Source organism: Rattus rattus, chromosome 1 (genome assembly GCF_011064425.1).
Source record: "Rattus rattus isolate New Zealand chromosome 1, Rrattus_CSIRO_v1, whole genome shotgun sequence".
Classification (NCBI taxonomy): domain Eukaryota; kingdom Metazoa; phylum Chordata; class Mammalia; order Rodentia; family Muridae; genus Rattus; species Rattus rattus.
This window is the reverse complement of record NC_046154.1, coordinates 40,325,624-40,338,125: the sequence shown is the minus strand read 5'-3', so window position 1 is coordinate 40,338,125 and position 12,502 is coordinate 40,325,624. Positions and strand designations below refer to the sequence as shown.

Here is a 12,502-nt window from a genome sequence, read left to right as displayed (position 1 = left end):
AAAAAAAAAAAAAAAACAGGGCTCCATGCCTCTCATAGGTGAACCCAGAATCCTTTTGCCTTCACTCAGTTATGTAGCACTGAGATTACAGATGTGTATATTTATCATACCTTGTTTGTGGGGCTGTGGGGTTATAACAAGGCTTTATGCACACTAAACATAATGATTAACTTCTGTCAATCTCACATGAACACTTGATATTCATTCACTTAGGAAAGGAAACATCAACTGAAAAATTGCCTCGATTAGACTGGTCTATGGAACATTTACTGTTTGGTTGCTAATTGATTTAGAAGGACCCAGTCCAGTGCACATAGTACCTACCATTTCTAGGCACTGGTTGGTCAGGATCTGTTTAAGCTGGCTGAGCAGATGCCAGAGCACAAGCCCCTTTCTATGGTTTCTGCTTCAGTTCCTAAGTCCAATCCTGACTTTACCTCAGTGATGATTCTGACCAGGAAGTATAAGTCAGGTAAACTTTCTTCCAAGTCTATTTTAGTCACATGGTAACACAGCAACAAGCAGCAAAGCAGAAGACCAGGCAAGCGCCCTACCAAAAGCTTTGTCTCCAGCCCTGAGGCACCTCTTAAACCTAACTTTTAAAGAAAAGCAGGGGCTATGGAGATAGTTCAATTGTAAAGCACTTGTGAGGAAGAATTTGGTCCATGAACTCCCCTCAAAAAAGCCAGGCAAAAGCTGGCACTAGTGGCACACATCTTTAATCCCAGAAGGATTAAATAGGCAGGTAGATCTCCAAGTTAGAGGCCAGCCTGATCTAGAGTTCCATGACAGCCAGGGCTGTTACACAGAGAAAACCCTCCCTTAAAACAAAAAGCCAAGTATGCTTATAAAACTAACACTGGAAAAGCAGATCCTGAGAGCTTACTAGCCTCACCTACACATCAGGTTCCAGATCAGTGAGAGATACCATCTCAAAAGTAAGAGACTGGAGACATGACTCAGGGTTAGGAACACTGCTGCTCTTGTAGAAGACCAAGGTTCAAATCCTAGCACCCACATGGTGGGTCACAGGAATCCATGACACAAATTCCAAGGCATCCAACAGTCAGGTAAATGGTACATATGCTGGGAAAACTTTTTTAAGATTTATTTATTTTATGTGAGTTCACTGTTGCTGTCTTTGTGCACACCAGAAGAGGGCATCAGATTCCATTACAGATGGTTGTGAGCCACCATGTGGTTGCTGGGAATTGAACTCAGTCAGGACCTCTAGGAAGAGCAGTCAGTACTCTTAACTGCTAGGCCATCTCTAAAACCCCATGGGAAAACATTTAAAAAACAAACAGGTAGGGCTGGAGAGATGACTCAGTGGTTAAGAGCACTGACTGCTCTTCCAGAGGTCCTGAGTTCAATTCCCAGCAACCACATGGTGGCTCACAACCATCTGTAAAGAGATCCGATGCCCTCTTCTGGTGTGTCTGAAGACAGCGACAGTGTACTCACATACATAAAATAAATAAATCTTAAAAAAACAAAAAAAACCAGGTAAACAAATACACACACACACACACACATTTTCCCCTACTCATGAGGAAAAATAAGTTCCTCTTTACAATTGCAATGTTGCCTTTAAAGAATGAACCACCAAGTTCACAGAATTCACGTTTAATAGATACTTTAAAAAAAAAGAGAGAGAGAGAATTAACAGGCTGGTTTCTGTGACTGATATAAGATGGTCTGCCCCTTACCAATAGTGGAAGAAAGGCTAACCACCCCCAGCCCTTGTAGGAAAGGCTTATCTGGAATCACACCACGTCATGTGTAGAGTACAAATTTCTTCTGGCTGCTCAAAGCTGTCTGGCAGAAAACTGGTCCAGTGCTCACTTCTGCTTAGAGAAATACTCTTTGCTCTTATTGACATCAGGCTTGATGGTATCACTGCCAGGTTTCCAGCCAGCTGGGCACACTGCAAGAGAAAGGTATTATTAATCAGTAACCTGCTCAAGTGTGTATTTCCCTCCCCTGCATCCTTGAACAAAAGGTTGTCTGGCTGCTGTGGCACATGCTGGCAGGATATGATAAAGATATGGAGGCAAGAAGGTTATGAATTTGAAGCCAGCCTAGGCTATACATTTTTTGTGGCACATACCTTTACTCCAGCATTCAGAAAGCAGAGTTAGGCATATCTCTGGAAATAAGTTCAAGGCTATACAGTGAATTCCAAACCAAGTGAGACCCGTCTTGGCCAAATTCAAGGCAAGCCTGGATGGTAATAAGACTCTGTCCCAAATACCAATAAAACCCCAAAGCAGCTGGAAGGTAGCCCACATCTGATGGTGCAAAACTGCCTGGCACTCAATACCTTCTTCTCCATGCATAATTATAAAAATAATAAACCTTTATTTAAAAATCTGATCCTTGGGAGTAAAAAAAAACAAAAAACAAAACAACTGAGTTTTGAATCAAATCAACTTTGCAATCTGTCGCTCAGGGTTTTGGTAATCGTTACCTTTTATTCTCCTGAACCAAAGGTCATCTCAAAGGCTTGCTTTGCTGCCTGTTTGCAAACCTAGGCCTAGTCCCAGAAACTTCTAGCCTCTGTACAATCTTATCTAAGCCTAAAATGTTTTCAGTCCGAGACTTTCTGATGAATAAACTCACCCTTTATTTCTAATCTCTAGCTGGCTATTCCTATCTAGGCTGACTGATTCAATCTTGTTTCTCTCTCTGACTCTCTTGAATTGCTCTGCTTGGTCTCATACTAACTTTGGCACTCTGTTCTAATCTTTTGCCTCCTTCTCATTCTCTTGTTCTCTCTGTAAAACTGCCTCCTCCTCTCCCTACACTGTCCCTGAAGTAGCTTCCCTTTCCTTTCTCTTATCATAGAGAATCAGGCTTATCCTATTCTGTCAAATCTTTCTCTGATTTGTCACTTTGCCACTCAATCAGACATCACTTTCAAATATGGGTTCTTCCTTCTACCTGTGCCACTGTGGGCATGGGCTTTAAAACCCTTATCCTAGGGGTTGGGGATTTAGCTCAGTGGTAGAGCGCTTGCCTAGCAAGCTCAAGGCCCTGGGTTCGATCCCCAGCTCCGGGAAAAAAAAAAAAAAAAAATAAATGAAAACCCTTATCCTAGCTGCCTGGAGGTCAGTATTCTGCTAGCCTTCAGATGAAGATGTAGAACTCTTTCTTAGCTTCTCCTGCACGATGCCTGCAAGATGCTATCATGCTCCTGCCTTGATGATAATGGACTGAACCTCTGAACCTGGTAAGCCAGCCCCAATTAAATGTTGTCCTTGTAAGAGTTGCCTTGGTCATGGTGTCTGTTCATAGTAAAACCCCAAGACAGCCTCCTAAAGACAAAATGAAGAGTACAAAAGGTGTGGCATGTTGCCAGCTTGCTGGCAAGGCTCCCATAACCCCTTAAAAACCACAGATCTCTTTAGTCCATGTTGGCCTTGAATGTGCACAACTCTTGCCTCTTACAACAGACTTTTACATGGCAAAATCTTACCTTTGATCCTATAACAAGTTTCCACACACCTTATATTTTTGAACATGTAGTCCTGTAACTGTAGCCTAGAATGAGTTTGACCTTAGACCTCTTCCCAAAAGTGCTAGGATTATACCAAGCTATGTACCCAGTACCAAAACACCAATTCTTGGTAGCATGAATACTAGACATGAGCCTCAGGGACTCACAGGTTAGAGAAGCTACCACCAAGTTACATCTCTAGCAACCATGAATTTAAGAAGACTTTATGCATGAGTTTTTTTGCCTTCATGCATGCATATGTACCGCCTGTAAACCCTGAGCCACCGAAGGTCAGAAGAGGCACTGGAGCCCTAGAAATGGAGTTAGACTGTTGTGATCCACTATGTATGTATGTGTTAGGGATCAAATCCAAGTCCTCTGCAAGGAGCAAACTCATTTACCACTAAACTATCTTCCTAGTTCCTTGTTTATTTATACATACTTATATTTTCTAAAAAAAAAAAAAAAGAGAGAGAGACAGACAGACAAGAGAGAACCCCGCCCTCCCTTTTTGAAACAGGGTCTAGTATGTAGCTTTTGGCTCTTCTGGAATAGGCTGGCATCAGACTTAAGAGTTTGCCTCTGCCTACTGCGTACTGGGATCAAACACCTACATCCAGTTTGTTTTATCCTCTATAGTGAGATCCTCCTCAAATCTGCAGTAATCGGTGATTCCAAATCAGAACAGAAGCGGAAAGTATGATGCTTGAACAAAACGCCTTTGTTTTTTTCTCCGGGCTTGTCTATTACCCACCCCCAGAGATAACTCTAATCCACAGCCCTGCAGACACAATCACCCTTTTATATAATAGCCTTTGTACCCTACCACAAACTATCTCATTAGCAGACAGATGACTTACCTTCACCATGTTTGTCAGTGAACTGGAAGGCCTGGACTAGTCTCAGAATCTCATCCACAGAGCGGCCAACAGGAAGATCATTTATTGTTATCTGGCGAAGGATACCTTTATCATCAATAATAAAGAGGCCCCTGGGTGAAAGAAATTGAAGGATTGAGAAAAAGGCATTCATTACAAGTCGAATATCATTGTTAAAATCCCAAAGGAAATAAGCTCTAAGACTTATACAAGCCTACCATTAGTGAGACCACTACATTAAATATTTCAGTGAGAAAGAGATAGAACTCACTTTGCAGAGTGCTTGCTTAGCATGCAGAAAAACCTGGGTTTGACCCCCCAATACCAAATAAAACAGAAATGGTACACTAACAAAAGTGCAGACAGGGGCTGGAGAGATGGCTCAGCAGTTTAGAGCACCCGACCACTCTTCCAGAGGTCCTGAGTTCAATTCCCAGCAACCACATGGTGGCTCACAACCATCTGTAAAGAGATCCGATGCCCTCTTCTGGTGTATCTGAAGACAGCTACAGTGTATTTATATAAAATAAATGAATAAATCTTTAAAAAAAAAAAGTGCAGACATTTAATCAGGAGTTCAAGATTATCCTCAGCTATCTGACACCATTTCCAAAATAAAATAGGTTGGAGTAGAGGCATGGTGGCACATGCATATAAATTCCAGTACTTGAGAGGTTAAGAGGAGGATCAGTAGTATGAGGTCAACCTGAAGTTCAAGGCCAACTTGGGCTATGATATAACAAGACTGTCTCAAAAATTAAAAACAAAGAGGCTGACGAGAGATGACTTAGTAAAGTGCTGCTCTTGTAAGTTTGAGCACCTGAATTTGAGCCCCAGAAGACATGAAAAGTAATCTCATCTTTAAAACAAACAAAATAATAATAGTTTAAGAAAAAAATCAAGCGGTTGGAGAAATGGCTCAAACATTAAGAACATTGGCTGCATGGGCTGGAGAGATGGCTCAGCGATTATGAGCACTGACTGCTCTTCCAAAGGTCCCGAGTTCAATTCCCAGCAACCACATGGTGGCTCACAACCATCTGTAACAGGATGCCCTCTTCTGGTGTGTTTGAAGACAGCTACAGTGTATTCATAAATAAAAATGAAATTCCTTTAAAAAAAAAAAAAAAGGGGGTTGGGGATTTTGCTCAGTGGTAGAGCGCTTGCCTAGGAAGCGCAAGGCCCTGGGTTCGGTCCCCAACCCCAAAAAAAAAAAAAAAAAAAAAAAAAAGAACATTGGTTGCCCTTCCAGAAGACCTGAGATTGATGGTCAGCAAATTGTGGTTCACAACCATTCTCTGGTTCCAGGGGATCCAATGTGCATATATACACATTCAAGTAATAAATATATTTAAAATTAAGGCTGCAATCCCAACACAGAGGAGGTAGGAACATGTAAACCCCAGGTATTCGCTTACCAGCCAGTCCAACCTACCTTGCAGGTCCCTACTCAATGAGACACTATCTCTAAAAATAGTGGACAGTGTCTGAGGAACAGAACACTCCAGGTACAGACTGTGGAGAGATGGCTCGGTGATTAAGAGCACTGACTCGTCTTCCAGAGGTCCTGAGTTCAATTCCCAGCAACCACATGGTGGCTCACAACCATCTGTAATGGGATATGCTTCTGGTGTCTGAAGACAGTACAGTATACTTACATAGAATAAATCTTTAACCCAAAAAAAAAAAAAGAAAGAAAGAAAAGACATGAAGAAGAGTGTTCCTCAGCTATGCTCTGGCTTTTCCTAAAAAATGGCTTTCACTAACAAGACTGTTCTCCAGTAACTTCCACCTCCCACCCTTAAGCACATACCTGAAAGAAATACCTTCATCAGCTTTTAAGACTCCATAATCCTGAGCAATGGTGCGCTTGGGATCTGATACCAAGGGAATGTTCATGGGTCCCAATCCTCCTTGTTTCTTGGGTGTGTTAATCCTACAGCAAAGGAGATTCTTAACTTTATCTAAAACTTCAACTTTTTCCAATAGTAAAGTAAATGGCTAAGAACACTCAAGAGTGTTCACCAGTGTATGTAAGATATTAGCAACTCAAGGTACTTTACTTCTGCTAGGTAGTAAGAGGCAGTGGGAACCCAGAAACCAATACTTAGGTCTGTCAAACCTCTAAATTTGCTCAAGAAATCCCCAACATACTGCCAGGTGTTGTGGTATACACCTGCAATCCCACCTACTCATAAGGCATGAGTACTAGAAGCTGAAAGCCAGCTTGAGTTAAATATTACTCTGACTAAAAAACAAAAAACTCCACATACAAAATGGACCAAAAACTTTACCATGCCAGATGACAGAAGTGAGAATCCACAGAAGCTCCAATCACTTGGCAGTTGAGTTTCTTAAATTCTTCTGCTCTATCACTGAAAGCAATGATCTCCGTGGGACACACAAAAGTAAAGTCAAGAGGGTAAAAAAAGAATACAACATATTTTCCTGAGAAGAAAAAAAAAGCAATCAAGTTAGCTTTGAAGCGGAATTTCTGATGTAGGAGGGCTGATACATGCCTAAATTCCCATCATTCAGGACGGTTGCTGTAAGTTAAAGCCAATCTGAACTACAGAGTAAGAAACAGACCAGTCGGGTTGGGGATTTAGCTCAGTGGTAGAGCGCTTGCCTAGCAAGCACAAGGCCCTGGGTTCGGTCCCCAGCTCCAAAAAAAAAAAAAAAAAAAAAAAAAAAAAGAAACAGACCAGTCAGGTTTAGAAACCCTGTCTCAACGAAAACAAGCAATTTCCAAAAGATTCCTTTGCAAAGATATTGGCTTTTTAAATTAATGACCAACAGAGCAATCAATGTTAGCATACTTAGATGGCTCTTAGCAGCTACCTTTATAAGCTTTATACCAAGAAAGCCTGAATTAAAACGACAGTTTCTTCTTTGGTTGCTAACTAAGAAATAACATTATTCAGTCTAATTTTGGTTTTCTGAGATTATCATGCACACCAAGTTCTTTCAATGATTAAAAAAAAAGGAGGCATGGATGCAATTCATCTAGTAACAAATACCTAGAACATCAAGTGTGGTGGTACACTCAGAGGCAAGTCAGGGTGAGATAAGAGTGGCAAGAAGACTGAAGAGTTAGAGGCCAGCCTGAGTTACACAGTGAGCTCCAAGATGAAAGTTTCTAAACACACACATATAAAAGCCTGATGTGGGTAGCAAACACTGCCTGTAATTCAGCTTATAAAGTCCAGCATCCAGAAGACAGAAGCAGGAAAGTCACAAGTTCAAGACCAGCCTAAGCTATTTAATAAGTTCCAAGGAGACCCCATCTCAAAAACAAAACTGCTGAGTGGTGGTGGCATATGCCTGGCAGATGAATCTCTGAGTACAAGGTTACCCTGGCCTACAAAGCAACAAAGCCACAGAGAAACCCTGTCTCAAAAAACAAAACAAAAAAGTTGGGGTAGAAATTCAACATCACAATCCCAGGACTTGGGAGGTGGGGTACAGGAGACTCAGGAGCTTGAGATCATCCAGCAGTTAAGATCTGGCTGCTCTTCTAGAAGCCTCAAATTTAATTTCTAGCATCCACAAGATGGTTCATAAGTGCCTTTAACTTCAACCCCAGGGGGCCCAACTGGCCTCTTCCAGTGCTAGACATATATGCATGGGTGATACAAACATATATGCAGACAAAATACCCACATAAAATAACTAAATTTAAAAAAAAAAGCAAACGGGGTTGGGGATTTATTTATTTAGTGGTAGAGCGCTTGCCTAGCAAGCGCAAGGCCCTGGGTTCGGGTCCCCAGCTCCGAAAAAAAAAAAAAGAAAAAAAAAAAAAAAAAACAAACAAAGACAGAAAGTCAAGTCAGAGCCTTTATACAATGATGCAAGAATAGTTAAGTGATCTCCTGAGTAATTTTCTCCCCTTCCCTCTTGTTATAAGCAGGGTTTCTTGTTTCTGCTGTTACAATGTGGTATTGCAGACAGACTAGTTGTCTCTACCTATCTTGATTAGGAATAGTGATATTATAGAATCCAACTAATTAATCCTATTTTTTATGTACGTCCCATGGATTAAAAAAATTCAAGTCCCTCAAGCTTGTGCAGCAAGCACTTTGACCTAATGAACATTGTTTCCAGCCTTCATGGGTAATGTTTAAGTAATCTCATGAATCACAACAACTGTGTTCCTAACAAGTCCAACAGGACATGACAGGAAAAACGTTGGGGTTGGGGATTTAGCTCAGTGGTAGAGCGCTTGCCTAGGAAGCGCAAGGCCCTGGGTTTGGTCCCCAGCTCGGAAAAAAAGAACCAAAAAAAGAAAAATGTTGCACCAAAAGTACCCAAAGCACTGGTAGGTAACAGGACTTCTAGCTCCAATTTTACTTTAGTAACTGAAATTACCAAAGCAAATCTCCAAGGCCATAAAGCCTCTCACCATACCTAATGGCCAAGCTACTTACTGGAACGTTTCCAAATACCCACTTTCCAGGTGGCAACAACTATGTCTGAAAGTCAAAACAAGCAGTCCTTGACTGATCTAAGCAATCTCTCTATGACTTTGCTTAACAAGCACTTTGTTTGGAGCCTCAGCAGACCAAGCCCTACAGAGCAGAGAGCAAGCCTTCCCAAGACCATGTGCCAGGGTCACCTCGTACTATTATTTAAATTGTTTGCCAGTAAGATATCTTCTCCATACACCCACAATACTGTTCTCATCTCAACAACAAAGTGTAATGTCAGGAAATCTAACTGAATATTTAACTCAAAAGCTATCTCCAGGGAGGCTGGAGAGATGGCTCAGTAGTTAAGAGCTCTGACTGCTCTTCCAAATATCCTGAGTTCAATTCCCAGCAACCACATAGTGGCTCACAACCATATGTATTGAGATCTGGGGTCATCTTCTGGCCTACAGGCACACATGCAGACAGAAAGCTGTATGATGTATACATAATTTAAAAAAAAAATTAAAAAAAAAGATAAAATAAAGCATACTTTCTCTAGAAATGACTCATACCTAGGATATCTACCCTAGCTATCACTTCACTTCAACATAAAGACATGTGAAGTGGGGGTTGGGATTTAGCTCAGTGGTAGAGCGCTTGCCTAGGAAGCGCAAGGCCCTGGGTTCGGGTCCCCAGCTCCCAGAAAAAAAAGAAAAAAAAAAAAAAAAAAGACATGTGAAGTGGCCTCTGGCCCAATGTAATTAATCCTACCTTTGTAATCACTTAGGCTGATATCTTTGAATTGTCCATCTGGCATAACAGCCGTGGCCTTGAAGCTGGGAGCAGGATGCCCAATTTTTGCATTTCCTGAAGACATCTTGCTATCAGCTGGAAAAGACAACAAAAAACATGAACCCACGATTTTCTAAAAAAGCAATAGCTTTCACCTACCTAGGAACTTAACTGTAGTTCAATCAGGGAACGGTCCGTGACCTTGAATACATTGGTTTCTATTACAGTAGTAAGCACAGACTAACAGATAAGGGCCACAACCCAAAGCTCCAACTTCTGGGTAAAAACAAGACTGAAAATCAGCCTTTGTTTTCACTTGCTAACAGCTCCACTGTGTGTCTAAATAGGTCAGTTCTCCCACCCTTTCTAAACCAGGCTTTCCAATAGCATTTTATTTTGCATATTCACTAGGCAGAAGTAGAAAGGAAATAGACCAACACAAAAGAATCCAAGCAAATCAATGCCAGGACATTGACATTTACTTATTGCTTCAAAACGTTAGGCGTTCAGTTTATGCGGGTGTTCTGCAGAAGTTTTCTCTACATAACTTGCTTGAGGCCAATCTAGAGAGACCTTGCCTTAAAATTGTCTTTAGATTTATATCAGGAACAGTAAAGCATAATACCAGCACTCTAGACACTGAGGCAGAAGGATACTGAACTGAGGCAAGACTAATAAGAAAACTTGTCTCAAAAACTTTCTGTACCAGGGAGGCTATCTATGCAGGTTAAAGTATTTGCTATCTGATGCCCTTAGGTCAATCTCCAGAATCCCCATAAAGATGGAAAACTGACTCCTACAGGGCTCACGCCTGTAGAAAAAAAAAAAAAGAGCTTAAGTTTCTCATCTTTGGGCCAAGAACCTGGAGCAGATGTACATAAGAAGGATTATTACTTTACAGGCAGGGTTTGTGTAATCCCAAGGCTTGGAAGTAGAAGCTTAAGAACCAGGAGTTGAGTGGGTGGGCGGGGGCGCCTGGAGAGATGGCTCAGCGGTTAAGAGCACTAATTGGTCTTCCAGAGGTCCTGAATTCAATTCCCAGCAACCGCATGGTGGCTCACAACCATCTGTAATAGGATCTAATGCCCTCTTCTGGTGTGTCTGAGGACAGCTACGGTGTGCTCATATACATAAAATAAATAAATCTTTAAAAAAAAAAAAAAAAAAAGAACCAGGAGTTCAAGGCTAGTTAAACAGGACAATCCTAGCCACATGAAACTCTATCTTCGAAAAATACAAAAAAGTCAACGTACTGCTAAGAAACTGATTTCTGCACTATCTACCCAGGTCAACACTACGATAAACTGTTAAAATGTACAATAGTAGCTTCAGTGATGGCTCAACAATTAAGAGCCTACACTGCTCCTTGAGGGGAGTGAGGGGAATCCGAGTTCAGTTTCCTGCATCCGCTTAGGGTGGTTGACAACCACCTGTAACTAGCCCGGGGGGAGGGACTGGGGGGGGAGGAGAACACATAATAAAAAACACAATCTAAAAGGAAATTTACACCTCTCAGTCTGAATGCAAGCTGGAATCCAAGTTCCAAATTTCTTGGTTCATAACACCAATAACCAAAAGAAACACCAAGAAAAAAGCATCTTTCATCGCAAACTTTAAAAAACTTTTAGCTATATTTTTTTTCAGGGATATGCTGCAGCATCGCAACTACCGATCTGGTGCGCCCCTAACATAAATCATCCTTTAATCAAACTTGCTTTGCAAAGTGGCCCAGCACTTTCATAATCAACCAATCCCGGAAAATTGACTTCCGGCCGCTGAGAAGCCTCCCCTGAGGAATCGGATTAGAACGCCAGAGGTCACGCCCCAACCTCGCTGGAGATACCATCCTACCACTCACGCCATCACCCACCCTAGCACTTCAGAAAACATTGACACAGGCCCAGAGCGTGCGGCAAGCTCCAGCACCACCGGTCCCACCAAGCTATCTACGCCCTCTATCGGAGAGCCCGGAAAGGAGGAAACTCGACGTTAGTCTCGGGGTTCCAACAGGTCCCGGGAACTAAGGGCCACGTGAAGAATGCGAGTAATGCTCAAGCACTCGCGGGACTAGGCCTCGCCCGGCCCCTTCAGCCAGCGACCACCTCTGGGGAGCCGGGAGCGGCCTGAGGGAGAAGGAACCCGTGACAGGCGCGAGCCGCGTTTCACAGCCAGGATAGCTGCACACTCACCAGAGTCGAGCTACAGGTCTCACAAACAGAACCAACTGTGAGAACACAGGAAGACGTGCCTGAAAGCGCGCGCCCGGGGAGCTGCTTTTATAGCCCACAAAGTTCTCGCGAGACTCTCACGGGCCGGGGGTAAGGAGGAGAGGGTACTGGCTGAGCCCCGCCCCGCCCTGGCTGTCCGGAGGGGTATGACTCAGCGCTTTCCCTGGACCAGCCTAGAGTTGAGTGGGGGGGCGTCTCAGGAAATGCTCACACTTTCACAGTTTCATCGATGGTGTTCTCAGAGGTGGAAAAGGACTGCCCTTTGAGTCATCTCCTCTTTTACTCAGGGGTAGAAGGGGAATCTGTGCCTCTCTTTATTCCCAGGACCCCTGTGTGCTGTTCACCCAAGACCCAAACTAGAGGAAGGGTCCATCTTACTGCTCATGGAAGGTCACGTCTAAAATTAAACCACATTCAGGGGAATGTGCACCCAAATATTTCTCAGCTGCATCCCAGCCTCATTTTAGGGCTGGAAAAGCTGGCTCAGCTGTTATGAACAGCTTCGCTACCATAGGACCTGGGCTTAATTTCCAGCACCCACATGGCAGCTCATAACTGTCTATAGATCCAGTTATAGAGGATCTAACACCCTCACATATACATGCAAGCAAAACACCAATGCACATAAAAGGAAAAGAAATAAATCACTAAGAACAAAATAACAAGGAAAGATCCTGTTCTAGTCTGGTCCTCAGT

General features: G+C 42.6%; 1 protein-coding gene across 1 annotated transcript; it reads right to left on the bottom strand.

The window, feature by feature from the left end:
- Positions 1–1,610: 1,610 nt before the first annotated feature.
- Positions 1,611–11,938, bottom strand: Prdx1 (peroxiredoxin 1). Its single transcript, XM_032899713.1, has 6 exons — positions 11,768–11,938; positions 9,558–9,674; positions 6,672–6,825; positions 6,191–6,313; positions 4,360–4,490; positions 1,611–1,927 (listed from the first exon to the last, which is right to left on the bottom strand). The coding sequence occupies exons 2-6, from the start codon at positions 9,661–9,663 to the stop codon at positions 1,842–1,844; spliced, it is 600 nt and encodes a 199-aa protein (XP_032755604.1). The 5' UTR covers positions 9,664–9,674; positions 11,768–11,938; the 3' UTR covers positions 1,611–1,841.
- Positions 11,939–12,502: the final 564 nt, after the last annotated feature.